The sequence below is a fragment of the Rhinatrema bivittatum genome, chromosome 1, assembly GCF_901001135.1.
Source record: "Rhinatrema bivittatum chromosome 1, aRhiBiv1.1, whole genome shotgun sequence".
NCBI lineage: Eukaryota > Metazoa > Chordata > Amphibia > Gymnophiona > Rhinatrematidae > Rhinatrema > Rhinatrema bivittatum.
Genome location: NC_042615.1, coordinates 697,300,634 through 697,323,398, shown reverse-complemented (window position 1 = coordinate 697,323,398; position 22,765 = coordinate 697,300,634). Strand labels below are relative to the sequence as shown.

At 42.8% G+C, this 22,765-nt stretch overlaps 1 protein-coding gene across 1 annotated transcript in view; it reads left to right on the top strand.

Annotated features, from left to right (window-relative positions):
- The window catches only part of ARSB (arylsulfatase B), a 174,539-nt gene that overhangs the window by 72,436 nt on the left and 79,338 nt on the right, over positions 1 to 22,765 (top strand). The window contains exon 6 of the mRNA XM_029575492.1: positions 8,197 to 8,267. Coding sequence (XP_029431352.1) covers positions 8,197 to 8,267 — 71 coding nt within the window. The remainder of the gene's footprint in view (positions 1 to 8,196; positions 8,268 to 22,765) is intronic.

The window sequence follows — 22,765 nt, the reverse complement described above, 5'->3', positions numbered from 1 at the left end:
GGGGTTACGTGTGTGGCTGGACCTTACGCGCGCTGCGCTCATTTTAGAAGAGGCCTGACCGTGCGCATAACCCCCTTTACACACACAAGAGCAAGGCTTCTATCAAGGGGCGGTCCCGATGATGGGGAGGGGTGGTCCAGGGGGGCAGGGAGGAGCTGGAGTCTGCCGGTACAGTGGCCATTTGCCAGAGCGTGCATCTTACACCAGCTCAGGAGCTGGCGTAAGTTCCAAAATAAAGAAATCTACAAAAAGTAGGACCTTCAAAGAGGTTGGGGAAGAGGGAGGGAGGAAAGTTTAATTGGAGCGGACTGGGAGGGACCTAGCGGAGGGCTGATCTCTTTGCTGCGCGTAAACTTGGGAAATCTACCCCCTTGTGCGCATCAGCCCGGATTTTATAACATGCGCACACCACGTTAAGTCCAACTGTGACGCATGTGAGCGTCCGCATGCATGCCTATAGGCCCACATGACAAAAGAATGTCCAATAATCCATGGAGCGAAAATGTCATAAATCCTCTATATCGCTCCATGGTGAGACCGCACTTTGAATACTGTGTACAATTCTGGTCGCCGCATCTCAAAAAAGATATAATTGCGATGGAGAAGGTACAGAGGGCAACCAAAATGATAAAGGGGATGGAACAGCTTCCCTATGAGGAAAGACTGACTAGCTTAGGGCTGTTCAGCTTGGAGAAGAGACGGCTGAGGGTGGATATGATAGAGGTCTTTAAGATCATGAGAGGTCTTGATCGAGTAGATGTGAACTGGTTATTTACACTTTTGAATAATAGAAGGACTAGGGGGCATTCCATGAAGTTATCAAGTAGCACATTTAAGACTAATCGGAGAAAATTATTTTTCACTCAACGCACAATAAAGCTCTGGAATTTGTTGCCAGAGGATGTGGTTAGTGCAGTTAGTGTAGCTGGGTTCAAAAAAGGTTTGGATGGGTTCTTGGAGGAGAAGTCCATTAACAGCTATTAATGTTTGGGTAATTGCTAGGTTCTTGTGGCCTGGTTTGGCCTCTGTTGGAAACAGGATGCTGGGCTTGATGGACCCTTGGCCTGACCCAGCATGGCAATTTCTTATGTTCTTATGTCACAGAGGCCGACCAATGGCACCAGTAGCCCCTGTGACATAGTAAGGGCAAAGGGCCGTCGGCGCCATTTTGATTACTGGCAGCCGACGGCCCACGTGCAGGAGATCGTTTCCGGACCCCCGCTGGACTACCAGGGACCTTTGGCAGGTCTTGGGGGGGGGGGGGGGGTTGTAGTTCGTTTTTGTTTTTGGTTTTTTTTTAATATTCGCTCCATAAGACGAACAGACATTTTCCCCCCACTTTTGGGGGAAAAAAGTGTGACTTATGGAGCGAAAAATACGGTAACTACTCTGAATAATTTTGTATCATTTGCAAATTTGATACCTCACTCGTTGTATTCCTTTCCAGATGATTTATGAATATATTGACAAGCACGAGTCCTAGTACAGATCCTTGTTGCACTCCACTGTTTACCCTTTCCCACTGGGAAAATTGTCCATCTAATCCTACTCTCTGTTTCCTGTCTTTTAACTAATTTGTAATCCACAAAAGGACATCGCCACCTATCCCATGACTTTTTACTTTTTTTAGAAACCTTTCATGAGGAACCTTGTCAGATACCTTCTGAAAATCCAAATATACTACTTCCACCAGTTCACCTATATCTACATGTTTTATTAACCCCCTTCAAAAAAAGTGAAGCTGATTTGTGAGGCAAGACTTGCCATGGGTAAAGCCTTTTTGACTTTGTTCCATTAAACCATGTCTTTCTATGTTCTGTGATTTTGATCTTTAGAACACTTTCCACTATTTTTCCTGGCACTGAAGTCAGGCTAACTGGTCTATAGTTTACCAGATTGCCCCTGGAACCTTTTTAAATATTGGGGTTACAATAGACAGGTACAATGGATGATTTTAATGATAGGTTTCAAATTTTAACTAATAAATCTGAAATTTCATTTTTTAGTTCCTTCAGAACCCTGGGGTGTATACCATCCGGTTCAGGTGATTTACTACTCTTCAGTTTGTCAATCAGGCCTACCGCATCTTCAAGGTTCACTGTGATTTGGTTCAGTTCATCTGAATTATTACCCATGAAAACCTTCTCCAGATTGGGTATCTCCCAACATCCTTTTCAGTAAACACCGAAGCAAAGAAATCGTTTAATCTTTCTGTGATGGCCTTATCTTCTCTAAGTGCCCCTTTAACCCCTCGATTATCTAATGGTCCAACTGACTCCCTCACAGGATTTCTGCTTTGGATATATTTTTTAAAGTTTTTACTGTGCGTTTTTGCCTCTGCAGCCAACTTCTTTTCAAATTCTCTCTTAGCCTGTCTTATCAATGTCTTACATTTAACTTGCCAGTGCTTATACTTTGTCCTATTTTCTTCTGTTGGATCCTTCCAATTTTTGACTGAAGATCTATTGGTTAAAATAGTCTCTTTCACCCCACCTTTTAACCATGCCCTCCCCCCTCCTCTATCCTCCCTTTTCCCTGTCCCCCACCCTTCTCGTAACCTCCCTCTTCCCTGTCCCTCTTCCCTGTCCCCCACCCTACTCATAACCAAGTCATATTGTACATATTGTATATAGGCTATTTGCCATTTCTATATACCCACTAATATTTAATTCTAATTTTATTCATATGTTACAATGTTCCTTATATTTATTGTTTAATCAACTGTTCTCTTGTTACAATGTAAAATAGGGCAGCTCCGGCTCTATTCAACCTGTTTTCTGGAAACCGATGTGATATCTCGATCGAATGTCGGTATACAAAAGAAATAAATAAATAAATAAATAAATGCCAGTATTCATTTTGCCTTCCTTCCACCTTTCTTAATGTGTGGAATACATCTGGACTGTGCTTCTAGGATGGTATTTTTTAACCATGTCCAAGCCTCTTGCACACTTTTTACCTTTGTAACTTCTCCTTTCAGTTTTTTTCTATTTTTCTCATTTTATCAAAGTTTCCGTTAATTCAAATTTGATTTTATTATGATTACTATTGCCAAGCAGCCCCACCACAGTTACCTCTCTCACCAAATCCTATGCTGCACTAAGTATTATATCTAAAATTGCTCCCTCTCTCTTCGGTTCCTGAACCAATAGCTCCATAAAACTTTCATTTATTCCATTCAGGAACTTTATCTCTCTAGCATGTCCTGATGTTACATTTACCCAGTCAATATTGGAGTAATTGAAATCTGGATTAGTCAAAAAAGAGTCAGTGGTATACCACACAAATATAATCAAAAAAGAATTAGTGGAAACCAAATTGATTAAATATTATAGCCTAAAAGGTGTCAGCAAGCCTGTCGTTGTGACACTTAAACAGTGATCAACCGGTCTACACATCACCCACCTTATAAAGTCCTTTTTAATTAATATTTTTTTGGATTTTTGAATTTTTGTAAAACTTCTTATAGTGTGTACTAGTGAAAGACTCTTCGTATTCAATTTTAACCAGACCCAACACGGCCCGTGTTTCGCTGTGAAGCTTCTTCAGGGGCATGCAATGATATCTATGAATAGCGAGTCATATCACTTTCATGAAAAGGACACAGCGTCTCGATAAATTCACCATTTTGAAAAGGACACAGCGTCTCGATGTCTCTTTGCCTGGAAGCTGGCAAAACTGGCAAAGCTGGCAAAACTTTCCCTGGTTCCTTACAAAATTGAATCCCTCTTCCTTGCACCATCATCTTATTCACGCATTGAGATTCCGGAGCTCTGCCTGCCTCTGGGGACCTGCGCATGGAACAGGGAGCATTTCAGAGAATGCTACACTGGAGGTTCTGGATTTCATCTTTTTCCCCTAAGAGCCTAAATTTGGCTTCCAGAACCACCATCCCACATTTTCCTATGTTGTTGGTACCCACATGTGCCCCAACATCCTTTTCAGTAAACACCGAAGCAAAGAAATTGTTTAATCTTCCCCAGCACTGTCTAAAATTCTATCTAGGTGACATGTGAACTCCACCACCTTCGCACCAGGTAGGTATCTTACCTGGCGATCCTCACTCCCACCAGCCAACCCAGCTGTCTACATGCCTAATAATCAAATCACCAACTATGACGGCCGACCTAACCCTTCCCTCCTGGGCAGTAGCCCTGGGAGACACATCCTCAGTGCGAGAGAACAATGCACCACCTGGAGAGCAGATCCTTGCTACAGGATCCTTTCCTGCTGTACTAGGTTGATGCTCTCCGATCATGAGAACTTCTTCCTCCAAGGCAGCACCAGGGCTGCCAGTCTGAAGTTGGGACTTGGCTACTATGTCCCTGAAGGTCATAAATATATCTAGACCAGTGGTTCTCAACCCTGTCCTGGGGACCCCCCCAGCCAGTCGGGTTTTCATGATATCCACAATGAATATGCATGAGAGAAAACTTGCATGTTATGGAGGCAGTGTATGCAAATTTTCTCTCATGCATATTCATTGTGGACATCATGAAAACCCGACTGGCTGGGGGGGTCCCCAGGACAGGGTTGAGAACCACTGATCTAGACAGACTATTTGATTTATATTCTCCTTTAGACACAGCAAAGCAGATTACATTCAGGTACTGTAGGTATTTCCCTGTCCCCAGAGGACTCACAATCTAAGTTTGTACTTAAGGCAATGGAGAGTGAAGTGACTTGCACAAGGAGCACCAGTGGGATTTGAACCCTGGCTTCTCTGGTTCACAGCCTGCTGCTCTAACTTCTAGGCTACTGCTCCATGCACACAGAACGATTGGACCACCAACAGATATTGAGGGCGCCCGACCCAGACCTTCCTGCACCACTCGATGCAGGCCCTGCTCAAAAAGGCTGGCCACTCGCATTAACCAAACCACCAGCATTGCCCACCGCAGAAGAAGGGACTTTACTATTCATCTGCGTCAACCACAAACCCACATCCTGAGTACCCCAGGACATAAACTTATTCTCCTCCATATGGTCCCTAAATCGCTCATCGTAATTAAGCCGGGACCAACCCATACTCTTTGCTGGCAGCTAAAATCGCATCACCATACGCCAATAAAGGCCCATACTTAGAGGAGTCATGATGACCCACAATTTTGCCAACCGAAGGAAAGCCATATTCAATTAAGAATATTACGAGAAACCTTTTTTTGAGTCCCTGGGAAATGCTCAGCCCTGTCCTTTCTTCTTTTTCTTCCTCCTCTTCCCTCTGCAACCTTCTAACAGCTGGAAGATATCAATATACTTATTGTGTCTAATCTTCTTCCTGAGAGACCTGGGCATATCCTCCCATAATTCTGAAAAAGTCACTAATGCAGGCATTCCTCTATCACCACCCTTATCCTTTGGCGCAGCATCGACCAACGAGGCACATGAAGAACCAGAAGAGAATGACTAGGACAATCATGACAAAGAGTTAGACTAACTAGACCTATCCCACTTCCTCTTACGCTTAGACTTCATCCATTTCTTAGCAGATTCCCCTGATTTGTCCACGTCAACAACAGCCTCCCCTTCACTTTACCAAACCCACCGACTGACTCACTGCTGAAACAGCGGGAACCGATAGAACTGCCACATCCTCTGCCCCAGATAAACCCACAGTGGCGGACTCGCCCTGCTTCATCGCCCACTAATTCATCACGCCAGGATCCTGGGACAGAGGAGCAGGTGCATTAGCTGCCACAGGCCAGATCATTGTGCCACCCTTCATGGTGAGAAGAACCTGGACCATCCGTTGATCCATGTGAAGTAAGACCCTGCGAAGGAACACAGGGAGCCGAAGTGACAGGCCTAACAACTCCCCCCATACCTGAACCCCCTTTCGCCCTAGCTGCTTCAGTCTGAAAACCCCAGCCTGAATAAAACCCTAGGATAGAATGTTACCCGCTTTACCCATAATTACCAAATGAGGGACCTCCAAAATCCAGCCCATATGGCCAGAGGTAAGTCTGGCTGCCCCAACTACCCCCCACCCTGGGCGGAAAACCTTCCCTGGAATCCCGGACTCAAACGTTGTGCTGCAGAACTCTCTCCCAAAAGGCCAAATTGAGGTCCAGAACTCACAGAGACACTGAAATTAGTGGACTGCCCCCCAACCATCTCTCACTCAGCAGGAAAGACCGTGCCAGAGAAACCCATCGAATGCCCTTCCCCAAATAAACCCTCTGTGCCAGGCTGGTGCATCCCACCCTGATAACCCCCCCCCCTACCATTCAGGCCTCCAATAATCTGGTCCAACAGCTCCCGTATCAATCCCTCTATTGAAAACCCCTTCCGCAGCCCCCTCCCCCCCCAGTGGGGGTGGGAACGAGCAGTCAGCCACATTAGAGGAGGGATACACTGAGAGGGAGCCTTAGCAGTCACCGGCACCAACATTGTGGCACCTCTGGTTCTGTCAGAAGGGACTGTAAGCATAGGGCAGGGAAGCTCGGCCTCTGCCAAAGCTCTTTCCCTGTGCAAACCCCCAGGGGCACCCCAACCACTTGGCCTGCCTCTGCAACCTCCTCTGTCGGGGCCCAGCTGACAAGAAGCGAACTGCACCCCCTCCCAGGCTAAAGGCCGCAGCAGCGGGCCAATTGGCGCACTCACCGGGAGAAGGCCCGGACCATCAGAAGCACTGGGAGGGCTGCTCGACTCCTCCTGATTCTCTGCTGCCACAGGCAGGAAATCGCTCATCTCATCACCTTCCTCCACAGCTGCTTCCTCTGAATCCACCTCCAACTGCAAATCACGCCGAAAAAACGCAAACCGCGTCGGAAAACCCCGACAGGCAGAAAAAAGATGCCGCTGCAAAAACAAACAAGCAACCGCGACTGAGACAGCAAAGAAAGTAAGCTCTGCCCGTGCCTCACAACCCTAAACTCCCCAACTCCTCCCATTACCCGACTGGCAAACCCTCAGAGAGCCAATCATCTCTCAGCCCCGTCATGGTTTAAATTTAAACCTAGCAATGGTCCTGCCCTATCAGACTGGATACGCAGTCACACCAGCTCCCCCTCCCAGCTCCCCTTTCCCTGTGGCTCACTCACAAACAGGCCGATACAGTGCAGTCTGCTTCTGTGGTGCGCGCTGTTCGCCCGCGTTTGGCCGCTCGTTTTCGACACGCTATTCTTACCCCTTATACAGAAAACGCGCGGCCAACCCCCTGAAACTAATAGTGCCCGCAACATGCAAATGCATGATTCAGAAAGTAAAATGTGCAGCCAAGCCGCACATTTTACTTGCAGAAATTAACGCCTGCCCAATATCATAGTGATATTAAGTTGGAGGCCCCAAAAATTAAAAAAAAATTAAAAAATAAAAATATTAAAAATCTTCCTGCGGGTTGGAAGATGGGTGCTTAATTATGTTGGCGGCCGTTTTCCGAACCCATGGCTGTCAGCGGGTTTGAGAACCGACGCTGGTAAAATTGAGCGTCGGCTGTCAAACCCGCTGACAGCTGCCGCTCCTGCAAAAAGGAGGCGCTAGGGTCGGGCTAGTGTTCCTAGCGCCTCTTTTTACCGCGAGCCCTCATTTGCATGCGGGCCGATACTAAATCGTGTGCACAGGAGAGTGGCCTGTGTGCGCGTCGGGAGAGCGGGCGCTCGCCGGCTCTCCCGCACTTTTTTCTGTATCGGCCCGAAAGTGAGCCTGGCACTATATTACCCTGGGCAAATGGGCATGGGGCTTGCCTGCCCTCTCATAAGACGTGTTTTATGAATATATAGGCATTCTATTGGTGCTATTTGTCTGAATATATTTTAAGTTTTTACTGCATCTAGTTTGATCTAATAAATTGTGTAAATTTTGCTTTTGGAAGGCAATATTTAATAAATATTTTTGTAAGCAGTAATGTTTTTTCTAAGCATTTTTTAATTGTTTGGTTTAGTGAATTTAATCGTTAGTATTCACAATTTGCTGTTTTTAGTGTTTGTGTATATGTATAATATATATATTTTTTTTTTAGAAAGAGAGAGATTGACCAGTGTTTTCATTGTGACCTTTACTGGGCACAGCAATAACTTGAGTCTTTTTTGTAATTACCAAGAAAACCTGCAACCTTCAGAGTCATAAAAATAACCGGTTGACTGCCAGAAGTGTTATTTCCCACAAGCATAGCAGAGGAAACCTTAAAATAGAATGTGTAGCTGGTTAGCAGTTTTCTAGAAAGGAAATAATATTTCTCGACTCATCTTTTCTTAGTGAAGGAAGCCCCTCCCCGCGAGTGGAACTGCTTCATAACATAGACCCTCTCTTTGAGGACACCTCCCCATGTGAGTATAACGTTTAATTGCTCAGCAATACCTACATTTTTATTTTTTTCCCACTTGATTCATATTTTGGTATACATTTGTTATTAGATTTTGGTAACCTTTAGGCCATGTTCATTTTTCATAATTTATTAGTACGCGTTGGGAGCAATTTTTAGAGCACATGGGTGCACGTGCCAATAGCGCCTGCACGTTTTGCACCTGCTGTTTATGTGGGCAGCATGGGGGGAAGGTATAAATCAGGCTGCATACTTTCAGAAGTTCCAGGTATGCATGCTTTCCTTCACCAACTTAAATACCTAATCCTTCCCCTCCCGGCTAAAAAGTACCCACATTATGGAAGCCCTTGCCCCCACTTATAGGCAAGCAGAAAAGGGAAACTGTCAGACTGGCACATTTACCCAGGTAAATTGCTTTAAAAATTGCTTTTACTATCAGCTGGATTTTCTAAGGTCGCAGACTTTAGAAAATACGGGGGCGGGCCTGCGAAAGCCGGCAGCCGTCACACCACTGCGGCGCGCTGGCTGCCGGCTTTCGCACCGAATAACTACACCATAAAAGTTGTAGTTATTCGGCACGAAGCTGGCGGGTGATAAGGGTCCTTACCTTTCTCCGCCAGCGATGTCTGTCTGCGCAGCATCTGCCCCGGTGCCGCCCCGACTCCTCCTCTTCCAGGGTCGACTCGGCCCCCGTTTAGTGATCGCATGCGAAAAGGGACGCATTTTGAAAATGACCCCCCTATGTCTTCTGAATATGTAAAATAAATAATAACTGTAGGTTTTGCCTTTTGTGACGCTTCAAAGCAGATTACATTCAGGTACTGTAGGTATTTCCTTATCCCCAGAGCGCTTACAAACTAAGGCTTTTTTCCCCATTCTGTGTCTATATGGCTAAACAGCTTAGTGAATCAGGCCCAAAGGCAGGGGTGAGCAAACCAAGGGGTGGGCTCCGCAGGGGAGTGGCTTGAACAGCCCTGAAGTGGGGCACACTGGCTGCCCAGTCAGGGAAGAAAAAAATGGGTAGATTGTCGAGACTCAGCGCCATGGAGGCACTGCAGGCTCAGAAGGGAGGGAACTGCCTGAACATGGTGTCGTCATTGTGAGCATGCCAAGTCTTAGCCACGTGTCTCTCTTGGTGAGCTGGGGAGCGGAGCGCTGCTGTTGTAGGGTGGGACCAGGCGGGGAGGCACTTATTCTACGGTAGAATCGGACATGGAGGTAGCCCCTAAAGGTGTTCCACAATCCAGGAAGAGCTGCCTCTCTCTGACATCAACCTGGGAGGGGTTCCTGCTGCCGCGAGGTACCAAACCAGGGAGAGGCACAGCCGTTGCCCGCCCCAGGGAAAGAAGTGGCTCAGTAGGGGGAGAGGAAAATATGCAAAGAGGCCAGAGAGAATGAGGCGTAGATTAAGCAGGAGGAGAAGGATTAATAAAGTCAAAATGTATAATTAAAAAAAAAAAAAAAGTTAAATAACCAAATCAATAAATGAGAAAATAAAGATGAGCAAATTAAGAAAAAAATAAAATAAAGAGAAAAACAGGAAAATTAGTGAAAACAGTAACAAAGAAAAAAAACAAGTTGTACAGGGTGGGATGGAGTTTTTCTCAGGTCCTAAGACTTTGTCAACAAAGGTGTCATTTTTTGCTTTTGTTTTGTTTTTTAATTTTCCAGCTCTTACCATTGTGTTGTGTGGCCTGTGTGTGTCTGTGTGTCTGGTATGCTTTGGTCTGTGTACGGTTTATATTTCTGTGTGTGATGTGGTCCTGTCTATCTGTCTCTTTCTGTGTCTGGGTGTGGTGTGGTGTGTGTGCTTTTGTTTGTTTGATTGTGTGGGTATAGTGTGTCTCTGTGTTTCTGCCAGGTGTGGCATGTCTGTCTCTCTGTGCCTGACTGGGTGTTGGGTTTCTGTCTCTCTCTGTGGGGTATCTGTGCCTTGATGGGGGGTGTCTTTGGCTTTGTGTCTGTCTGGTTGTAAGTTTCTTGGCTAGGCCCCAAGTAATTGCATGAATGAAAAGGTAGACCATGGCTCAAAAGGTTTGCTTACCCTGATCTAAAAGCATAACTTGCAAACCTGTTTGCAGAGATTTATCTTGGTATTTTATAAATACTGGGGTATATTTTAAAAGGTGCGCACGGGAGTAGATTTGTTCGTGCAACCCGGTGCGAACAAATCTACTCCCGATTTTATAACATGCGCGCTCCTGAGCGCATGTTATAAAATATAGGGTCTGCGCACGCAAGGCTGCGCAAAATCGGCAGCCTCTGCACGCTGAGCCGTGCAGCCATCCTCCGTTCCCTCTGAGGCCACTCCGAAATCGGAGCGGTCTCGGAGGGAACTGTCCTTCCGACCCCCCCAGCCCTAACTAATTCCCCTCCACCTTTATTTTACAAGTTGCACCTGCCCGAGGCAGAGGCAGGCGTAATTTGCACGCGCCGGCCAGCTTCCGGCACGCCATGTTCCGGTCCGGGGGCTTGTCCGGAGGCCGTGGCCACGCCCCCGGGCCGGAACCACGTCCGCAGCCCTGCCCCCAGAACGCCCCCCGATGACGTGCCGGTCACGACAAGCCCCCCGACACGCTCCCCCAGGAAAGCCCTGGGACTTACGTGTGTCCCGGGGCTTGCGGGCGCCACCGAGCCTATGCAAGATAGACTCGGCGCGCACAGGGGGTGGAAGGGGCAGCTTTTCAGGGGTTACGCGCATATCTTATGCGTGTAACCCTTTGAAAATCTGCCCCACTCTGTGGCAGGATCTGCACAGTTTATAAAATATTGCTTAGTTCTGCTCAGAAAATTCATGCATATGTTTTTCAGTATGCGTGCATATTTCCAGTGCAAGGAAAGCACTTTCGTTACCTATTTTATAAGCAGATGTGCATATGCTTTAGGCATGAAAAAAATATCATTATAACCCTGATTTATATGCGAAGGCAGGTATTCTATAAAGTATGCGCATATACCGGTTCCCTGATACCTCCAGCAATTCACCCAGTCCATCTTCAGTTCACCTGGATCCTCTGGCACTTCAGCCTGAAACTTTACCAATTCACCCAGACCTCCCACCAAGAACTGCAGGCAACAGACAAGTCCGATTTCACTTGCACAAATCAATTAGCAGATGTAAAAGTGTATAAATAAGTTTGCTAATATATATGCTTATATCTGTTACAAAATAGTAACTACCGCATGTACTTCTGACTCCTGCCCCAAAATGTCCCTAGCTTGCTCCTTTTTTCCGTCAGTAAATAGTGGGGCAGATTTTCAAAGGCTATGCGTGTAACATATGCGCGTAACCTGAGGAAATATGCCCCTGCGTGCGCCGAGCCTATTTTGCATAGGCTCGGCATCGCGCGCAAGCCCCGGGGCTTTCAAAAGTGGGCGGTCTGGGGAGCGTGACGGCGATCCGGGGGCGTGTCCCGATCCCTCCTCCGTTCCGGCCGTGTCGGGGGTTCGCGCGCCGGCAGCCTGCCTCTGGCGCATGTTATAAAATCGGGCTGCGCGAACAAATCTACACCCGCGCATAAGTTTTAAAATCTGCCCCAGTATGCGCAAAATGTAAAATACATTCATACTCTTGACATTTATAAAATAGCATATGCATGTGTGCATGCTACTTATGTGCATATTTGCTATTTTTATGTGCAAAACCCCCTTGAAAATTTACTCCTAAGTTTGTACCTGAGATAATGGAGGGTGAAGTGACTTGCCCAAGGCCTCAAGGAGCATCAGCAGGATTTGAACCCTGGCTTCCCTGCTTCTTAGCCTGTGAAGCTAACCACTAGGCTCCTCCTCTACTCCTTTAGTTATCTTTGTAACTAATAGTGGAACTGCATGTTGAAGAAAGTTTAAGAAACTGTTCACATATTGAAATAAGGATACTAATTGATTTATAGTGACCTGTCCTTGTGCTTAACATATTCCACTATAAAACCGCAAAATTCAAACAATATGGAACCAGCATTAAACTTTATATATAAATGCGAATGGTCAGGTAATTATCCAGGGTACATAACTGTACTACAAAGCATCCTATTGACTTCATTCTGGGGTATGTAAAAAAAAAAAAGAAAAAAGGTACTACTAAGAATTTCTTTCCTTTAGTAGAAAGGTCTTGAAGATCTGGCCTGGTGACTCAATGCCAGTACTGTGCACTGCCATGCAAAGGAGCCAGAGTTTGATTCCTGGCTTATGTCTTCCACTCCTTCAGTTGACTGGGGCTATAGGGGGAACAGAGGCAACATTCATAACCTCTGGGGGAGAGGGAGTCCCAGTTGTAATGCAATGGCGACCTCTAGTGCTGGATTTAGGACCCATGACTGCAAGCTTCCATAAGGAACAAAAGTAAATTGGGCAGGGATATAAATTAGGGAAAAATCTTTGGGTAGTGGCGAATGTACCAGATCCCAGCTGTTTGTTCTCACTGAGCTAGAAACCCAAAGGTGCAAGAAGAAACTGCTGTATCAGAAAAAGCCTCAAAGTACCATTGTGGCCTTGACTAAGGAGTTTCTCATCACAAAGATTCCTGATATCCCTAATTATACCACTTTCGACTAAAAACAAAAACAATGGAAGAAATAAATGATTGCTCTCGATACAAAGAGAAATGATTGTCTCTTCTTCTCACAGCTGAACATCAGATATCTCACACATCATGAAAACTCAGATAACTTTTTTAGTACATGATAACCAGCCATTTCTGCCATTTCTTGCACATAATAGGACAATCCAATTTGGAACAGTCATATCACTGTTTTGAAAAGAATTGTGAAAAAGGATCCAAATGAAGAAAACAAACAGCATTAGCATAGGCAAGTTCAATGCAAAGCAATGATAAGGAAAGCAAAGACAGAATTTAAAAAGATTTATAAATTTCAGATAGCCATATATCATAGGGAACTCATATGATTGCATCTGTAGAGTCCTCATATGAAATATGGGTGAATCTTGAATTCACTTATTTGTGGTGTATGTTTTTAAACCACTTCAAGTGATCTAATACCCATATAGTGTTTATAATCATAGGTCTTTTAAACAATTTATATATGTTCTTGTATAACTCCTTGTTTATTGTAACTGCATCTATATTATGTATAGTACATATTATTTCGTTCTCTGTTCCGGTTATCACCCCATTGTTTACTGTAAACCGGCTTGATGTGATATTATCACGAATGCCGGTATAGAAAAATTAAAATAAATAAATAAATAAATGTTCTTTTGGAAAATATCTTTGAAAATGCGGATTTATTAATTTAAAACCAAATCATAAAATCATAGAATGCGCTGCCCGACACGATTCGTGTTTCGGAAGCTTTCCTTCCTTACGGTTCAAGCGACAAAATATTGTAACAAAAGTGACTTGGTTGAGATAGCTGACTCTTTGTACTGATTTTATCAAGCACCTACTGGAGTGTTTTCTTCCAGAATGCAGAATTTTTAAAAAGAAGCATGCTATGGAAACTCATAGTAAAACCTTTTTCAGGTACATGTAAAGCAAAAAGCCTGCGAAGGCCTCGTGGTAAAAGGGACACTAAGGGAGAACAAGGCCATAGCAGAGAGATTACATGAATACTTTGCTTCAATCTTTATTGAATAAGATGTAAGGCAGATACCTATTAAATCAAATGAGGAATCTGGTATGTAAATTTTTCATCAATATTACTATGGAACCACGTACAAATTACTTTTAAATTTGTAGGACCTCTGTGCTACATGGGTATGTAACATGTACAACCCATCTGTAGTTTACAGGTCCAATGTTACTTTATTTCTCCTAAACAATACTCTCTTGGAGTTTTTATAAACACCTCAATTTTTTAAGTAGTTTTTCTGTATATATATAAAAATGTTCAAAGACCCAGCAATTCACTTCGGGTAAGAATAATCATTCATACCACTCATAGGAGCGTGATACTCATCTGTTAAACGATTTTGTCACAATTATACCCTTGTATAATTGTGACAAAATATATGTTGGCCGCACAAAGAGAAAAATTCGCACACGTCTTATTGAGCACAGAAGTTGTATTAGGACTGGAAAGCTTACTGCTCCATTAGTACAACATTGCTTGTGTGTGGGACACCAATTTACGGATCTAAAATGGTCCATCTTGGAACATGTGCAGGCTAACCGCCGAGAGCATTTCTGGATACATAGTTTAAACACAGTTGAACCATCGGGTCTGAATGACAAAATTAACTGGTATTCATTGATTTGAATTGATTGTTCTATTATAAGCAAAAATTTTTATACAGTGTTTTGTTCATATAAGTAGGTTGCTTTGATTGCTCCCAAAAATTTTTTTTGTGGTTGCGTTTGATACCCCGGGTGTAAGGGGAGAGAATGTGCAGATTTGTATTTCCTGCAATTAAGCTCGCTATAGTAGTCATCACGCAAGACGACGCAATAGAAGACTTCATTTAATATTTGGGAATGAATGAGTACGACCTGATAGAAGACTGCGGTGGTGAGACCGGATGCTGTGATTGCGTACTTATACCGGAAGTGGTGCCATGATTTGTTAAAATGGCCACAGAGGATATCGACGGGAAAATAAAGAAGAAGTGACTTCAACTGGAACCGCGAGAATAGCGACTATTTTGAGACCCTTCAGAACTGGAATTCATACTTTACCCCTGAAGCAGGACCAGGATGGTCCGAAACACGATCGTGTCGGGACGATGCTAGGACGCAGAATGCGTTAGAAAATCATTTAACAGATGAGTATCACGCTCCTATGAGTGGTATGAATGATTATTCTTACCCGAAGTGAATTGCTGGGTCTTTGAACATTTTTATATATACAGAAAAACAACTTAAAAAATTGAGGTGTTTATAAAAACTCCAAGAAAGAGTATTTTGGAGAAATAAAGTAACATTGGACCTGTAAACTACAGATGGGTTGTACATGTTACATACCCATGTAGCACAGAGGTTCTACAAATTTAAAAGTAATTTGTACGTGGTTCCATAGTAATATTGATGAAAAATTTACATACCAGATTCCTCATTTGATTGAATGTGTGTGTTCATTCCTATGGATCTGGAATAAAATTGTTTTGGGCACATTTGTTGTGATAATTAAGGCAGATACCTATGCCAGAAATGATATTGCTGGTCCTAAAACTCACAATACTGAATTTTTGAAAAGTTTTGGTACTTGAAAAGGTTTTGGTACTTAAAAAAGAAAACCTGGACATATTTGAATTCTGCCACTTAAATAGGTCTACAGAAGGAAAGAAGAGTATGAGAGAGACACTTAGATTTGGAAGTGGAGCTACTATCTTACTGCAAAGAGGCAAAAAAGATCCTGAGGCTGAAAGCAGAAAATAAGGTAGAAGCAGAAAATAAGGTAGAAGCAGACAAGTTCTTGGAACCCTTAGTTAGAAAAGTGCAGGTCTTGTAGCTACTGTATCAAAAAGCGATCCTGCCAACCAAGAAATATAGGTCTATATTAGAGAAAGAGATGACAGGAAACTAAGTAAAATAATGAGGACTATTTAGTTGTCTGCCCACAGAGGAATTTTGGAAATAATTTGTAGTTACACGGAGAAACTAGTGAGGAACTGAAACAAATCTCAGTGTGGCTGAAAGATGTACTAGGGCAAGGTGACAAATTAAAGAGTAGCAAATCACTTGGACCAGATGGTATACATCCCAGAATGCTGAAAGAACTGACAAATGAAATTGCAGCCCTACTATTAGTAATCTGTAAACTATCATTAAAATCAACTATGGTACCGGAAGACTAGAGGATGGTCAACGTAATGCCAGTTTTTAAAAAGGGTTCCTGGGGTGATCCAGGAGTCTACAAACTGGTGGGCCTGACATCAGTATCTGGAGAAATAGTTCAAACTATTCTAAAGAACAAAATTACTGAACATATAGATAGACATTGTTTAATGGGACAAAGCCAACATGGATTTAGCCAAGGGAAGTCTTGCCTCACCAATCTGTTCCATTTTTTGAAGGTGTGAATAAACATATGGATAAAGGTGAACCAGTTGATATAGTGTATCTGGATTTTCAGAAATTGTCAATTTTCTGAATGGAGAATGGTGAATAGTGGAGTACCCCAGGGATCTGTTCTGGGACTGCTACTTTTTAACATATTTATAAATAACTTAGAGATGGGAATGAATGAGGTGATCAAATATGCTGATGATACAAAATTATTCAAAGTTGTTAAATCATAAGAGGATCTTGAGAATTTGCAAGAGGACCTTGCAAAACTGGGAGACTGAGCATTCAAGTGGCAGATGAAAGTGGCGAAGTGCAAAGTAATGTACGTAGGGAAAAGCAGCCCAGATTATAACTACACAATGCAAGGTTCCACATTGGGAGTTGCTACTCAGGAAAAAGATCTAGGCATCATCTTGGATAATATGTTGAAATCCTCTGCTCAGTGTGTGGCGGCAGCCATGAAAGGAAATAGAATACTAGGAATTATTAGGAAAGGAATGCAAAATAAAACAGAGAATATCACAATGCCTCTGTATTGCTCCTTGGTGCAACTGCTTCTTGAGTTTTATGTGCAATTCTGGTCACTGCATTTCAAATAAAGATATAATGGAATTAGAAAAGGTACAGAAAAGGGCGACCACAATGATAAAGGGATGGAAAGATTCCCCTATGAGGAAAGGCTAAAGAGATTAAGACTTTCAAGCTTGAAGATGGCTGAGGGGAGATATGATAGAGGTTTATAAAATAATTAGTGGAGTGGAATGGGTAAAAATGAATCTGTTCTTTACTCTTTCAAAATGTTCAAACACTGGGGGACACGTAGTGAAGTTACTAGGGGAGATATGATAGAGGTTTATAAAATAATTAGTGGAGTGGAATGGGTAAAAATGAATCTGTTCTTTACTTTTTCAAAACGTTCAAACACTAGGGGACACGCAGTGACGTTACTAGGTAATTTAAGACAAATAGAAGAAAATATTTTTTATTCAATGCATAATTAAACTCTGGAATCCATTGCCAGATCATGTGGTGAAAGCTGTTGGTGTAGCTGGGTTTAAAAAAAGGTTTGAACAAGTTCTTGGAAGAAACGTCCATAAACCATTATTAAAGTAGACTTGGGGATATTCACTGCTTATCTGTGGAATAAGCTGCATGGAATCTATTGACCTTTTGGGATTCTGACAGATACTTGTTACTTGAATTGGCCCCTGTCGGAAACAGGATATTGGACTTAATGGACCTTTTGGTTTGACCTGTATGGAAAGTCTTATGTTCTTATGTCTCCCATAGATGTATAACATATGATGTACAGTGTTTGAAACTTGGAATTTCATAGATCTTCTGGTAGTATATTCAAAATATTTTCGTGCCATATAATAAAACAACTGGAATGATAAGTTGGATGTTGTGTAGTATCATTATTTAGAGAACAGTCCAAAAAATGTAACAGGAGAGAGGGGCAAGTGTGAGGCAAAATGTTCTTCCATCTAGTGCGATCTTATGCAATTGGTATGACCTTCTCCAAGTGAATAAAATAAGTAGAAGCTTTAGCCATATCTGTCAGGGTATTTGATCAAATATGTTGCTTCAGTCATAACAAGAAGGTAGTTGCTATCAAGAATCCCAATGTGCTGACAGCTAGCCAAACTGTTAATACATCATCTAACAAACTGGACTCTGTCCTTGAAAGCTCATTGCCTCAATAAACTGGTGAATCTATAAGGTGCCAACTTCTTCTTGTCATTTCTACTATACCAGACTAACATGGCTATCCCTCGGAAGATGTTAATTCATCACTACTTGAAACTTAAACTTGTGAGGCGTCCAATACAAGGCTGCTTCTGCTGATATTTATCAAGGACTTATATGAACAGTTGACATTGATGTTTTGGTTACAGCTATTAGCTGTTATGTTGATCCCTGCAGACTTTATGAACAATTAAGGGAGTGAGAAAAGATAGTCTGGGCTCAATATTGAATACTAGCCAGGTATGTAACTTAGCAGGATATAACTTATGCAGATAAGTTACATGGGATATTCAGAGGCATGGTTGTGCCGCTGAAAATCTGCGTAAAAGTTGTTACTTAGCCGGATAAGTTATATCCAGCTAAGTTAGACCTACCGGTACTGTATGGCAGGTCTAACTTATCAATTAACTTAACTGGATAAGAGCAAATATCGCCATTTATCCCGTTAAATTAACTGGATAATTTGCGCTGCCCCGATCTGCTCACCCACTGGCTATCCGGCAATCATTTTAGCTGGATAAGTGACTTATCCATCTAAGTGGTGGTCACCGACCTTGGCCAGATATTCAGCGGCCGCCATTTAGCCAAATAAGTTATACTTATATGACAAAGTAGCGTTAAACGTGCTCTGAATATTAGCCTCTCTGGTTTTCTGTTCATGAGCTGAAAAACACTCTTAGAACTGAGAAGTTGGAGGTACTTACATTTTTTCATGTTTTCACTGGCTGCAATGCAATGTCATCATTTCACAGTCAAGGAAGAAGAGTTCATGGGATGTATGAAACATTTTTCCAGATGGTAATGTGTGTTCTCTGAACTAGGAAGAATTTCTATCAGTATGGGAGCCAGGAAAATACAAGTAATTACATGCTTTTTGGTACTGGTCTATGGTCGAACAAGTGAGTGTGTACCACTGTCAATGAGGCAAGATGAAACCTGTTCACTAACAGGTAGATTTTAAAAGACGTGCCGATTTTATAACGTGCACACTGATGCACGCTATTATAAAATCTGCTACCCACGAGCACATGCGTGGCCAATTTTATATTGGGTGGTGACTCGTGCGTGCAAGGGGAGGGGATTTTAAAAGAATCTCGCAGCGACGCGATGGCCCAGTTACCTAACCCCTTACCTACTCTGCCTCCCTTTTCCTCTCTCCTCCCCGACCCCCTAACACCCCTCTTCTTACCTTTTCTTCTTTTGTTCATCTGAAAAGATGAAGTAAGCTCCGGCACGCGCTTCCCTGGGACAGTGCCTAGTGTCCCGGCTGGCCCCCATCCCACCCCGCCCTTTTCACACAGCCCTTCCAAGCGTGGCTGGGCTGTTTTCAAAACGTGCTCGGCGCACAGTCGGCCTGGCCACACGCATATCTCCTGGTTTTTGCGTGTGCCGGGTTCTTAAAATTTAGCCTTAAGAAAGCATGATCTATGAAGAAAATTCCTCCTACTGCGGAAGCTTTGTTTCAGCATAGAAAGAGAGCAGCATTTGTTGCTGGTCATACTTGGGACAAGATCTGAGCACATATCAGCTACATTCCTCTAGTGATATATTGTATTATGTGATAATTATATACTGCCTTGCTTAAATCTAGGTTGAACCCCAAGCAGTTTACAAAATACATAAAAATACAAATATGTCAATATCTTAAAAAAAAAAAAAAAAAAAAAAAAGGAACTTTGTGCTTTCAGTCATTGTGTCTGACAACCAGAAATCTTTAACTTGTGCAGAGAGCTCACCCACTCACTGTCCCATGCTTTCCAACAAATGGAATGGAATATTGGAAACAATTAGGTAAAAAAAGACCCATGGCCATCTGTCTGAGGGCAAAATAACTCTCCAAACGTTTGGCATGCTGAAAGAAAACAGGAATAACATGGATGAAGTTGAAAACCAGAAACACTGGGTTAGTATTTTCCGAGAATGAGCTCTACCAAAAATCCCCATTATGAATTATGACAGGCACTTAGAGACTGTGGAATGTTGACAGGCATCTTCTCTCTCTCTCTCTCTCTCTCTCGCGCTCCCTCACAGTCACAGATCTGAGATTTATCGTTTTGTGTCTGTGACTGTAGCACACGTATCCTTCCTTGCTTTTTAAAGTTTGACTTTATACCAGTATATTGTGTCATAAATGATCGACCTGGTATCCAGCTTCAGTTTTGCTATGGCCCAAGCTGCTGGGGTCATGACTCTTGGAATGGAGCACCACTTGCCAACATTCTTCAGCCTTTAACTGCTTCCCATATGCACCATAATCATGCCTAAAATCACACATACATAAAGATAACCTTCCAAGCTGATCTCCTTACCGCGTGGTTGTAACAATTGGAAAAATCCATATTGCAGCACAACATATATTCAGTATGTAATGGGAAAAATGCCATCACTCCTTCTGCAAAACTCTGTTGGGAAAACATCTCCAAAACCAAGTCTCTGCATGTTTTTACCACTTATTTATATTTTCTAGTCTTCATTTTCAGCTGTAATCATGTAGCATATATTCAGTATGGTACTTTATTAGTATAGGCAACTGGAATATAATTGAGAGATGCAATTGTCTTATATCTTTCATATCTGTTTTATTACCACTCATTTACTATAATTTTGTAAGAAGTGTGTTGCTAGTCACTGAATTTGGACTACCCATGTCTTTTGCTGCCGATGGACATTATGGGGTTGATTTTTAAGACCTGTGTGCGCGGTTCCTGGTGTGCACACATGGACGCTCTGATTTTATAACATGCGCACGCATGTTATAAAATCCAATGGCTGCACACACGGGGGGGGGGGGGGGGATTTTATAACCTACGTGCAGTGACACGATCAGTCGGTCCCCAGTTCCCCAACCCTATCCTTTCTCTTCCGCTCTCTTCCCTGCCCCCTAAACCTACCCTAGCTATCTCCCAATTTTTTTTGTGTGTACTTACTGCTCCTCTGGAGCAGAAGTAATCTCCGCGGGCCGGACAGTTGCCGGAGCACAGTTTCCCCCACCTGTCCCTCCCTGCCCATACCACGCCCCCAGCTCACCCCTTTCTTTGGGCCTGGCACTTCAGCGCATAACAGGGATTATGTGTGTGGCCGGGCTCTTTGTAAAATGCATGCGGCGCGCACAAGGCCCAGCCACGTGCGCAGGCCTTTTAAAATTTACTTGTATAGGCTGAATTTTCAAATAAAACAGGATTTTATATGCATAAATGGGTTTTTTAAATTGTCCGGGGAGTTGTGTGTATAAAAGCTATTCCATGCATCTTTTTATGCAAACTAGAAAAAAGGCATTCTGGGGAATGGAGTTTGGATGACGAGATCATTTATATGCATACTTTCAGTTTTAAAAGAATGCTTGTAATTCTACATGTACACATTATACCTGCTGGGTTTTGGCTAATTTTCAAAGGAGTGGGTTTCAGCAAAATTTCAGAGCGGACTTATGCTTATAAATCTACTTTGAAAATCCAGGCTAAAGTCTGTGTGTACCACAGTGGACTGCTGAAAATTGCCTTCCCATAAATAAGTAAGCAATAAATATGAAACCCCCCAAATACTCTTGTACCAGTTCAAGAAGATATGGCTCCATAACCCACATTCAGCAAACAAGTCTGTACAAACCCACAATTTGTCATGCTATTTTCATTACTTGAGCATTCTTTGCGTTACACCATAAAGATGGCCTCCCTCTGTGAGAAATGCGGTTGCTAGTACAGAGGGTTTGGCTGTGTTTGTTATTTATGTTGTGTCATTGCTGTGCATGATGCTGTGCATTCATCACATAGTTACGTAATCTGACTTTGAGCTTGAGCATAAGGAAGTTAGAGAGTTACTGAAGGTTATAGAATGAGTTGAGAACTTGGGAATTGAACCAAAGGCCCCAACTTTAAATTTCCATAGTTTAATCACTGCACTATACTGCCACCCCAGCTTTTACTGAAGTGATATAGATTTTCACCCTTCATGCATCCTGCTGTTCTCATCGTTTTTTTTTTCCTTCAGCTGTGATAATTTTATTGACTATTTAGTGGTAACTTCTGTCATTGCTCTTCCATGGATTTTGGCAGTGGGAGGTACAGAATATTTTTATCTTTACTTTCTCTTAGATTCATCAACTTGAGCTCCACTATTCTGGAAGCAAAAGGCCTAAAACGTCCCTCTAGTGTAGGTTTTCTGTACTTCTATACGTACTGCCTTGCTGTGCTACTAAATGAAGAGGTTGATATTCAAAAAATGTATTCAGCTTGCAGGAGATAGCAGGACAGATCTTTGGGTTTTAAATTCCCTCTCATTCTCTCCATGCCGAGCGGGTAAATTTTGTTTGAGGAAATTGTTGCCTATACAGAATATTTATTTAATTATTTTTGGTATGTATTGGCCCATAATTGCTTGCATTTCAAACATACACAATAAAATGGATAAGAACAATAAAATATCAAAAATATTTATGAAAATATAAGAATATACCTGTTTAACAAGAAGCAGGGCTGGAGGCATTCCCGGGCATGGAAAAACTTTTTCCCAGGCCTTGCTGATGTTCAGCCCTGTCTGGCTAAAGTAATGTGATTTAGTCTGCTCAGAGAAAATGGGTGTCCTTAAAGTTATCCAGATAATTGTATCTGGATAACTTCCCTGCTTACCAGCCCTTTTAAAGTGGACCTCAAAGTGGTTGGACGGGCATTTTATATTTCTCTAAATAATATTTGGGGATTTTTTGAAATCCCATTTTTTTTCCTTTATCTTACATTTCCCAGCCACTCCCTCCTCCTTTCACTAGGTGACCTGGGAACCCTTGCTGGTCTGAGGGC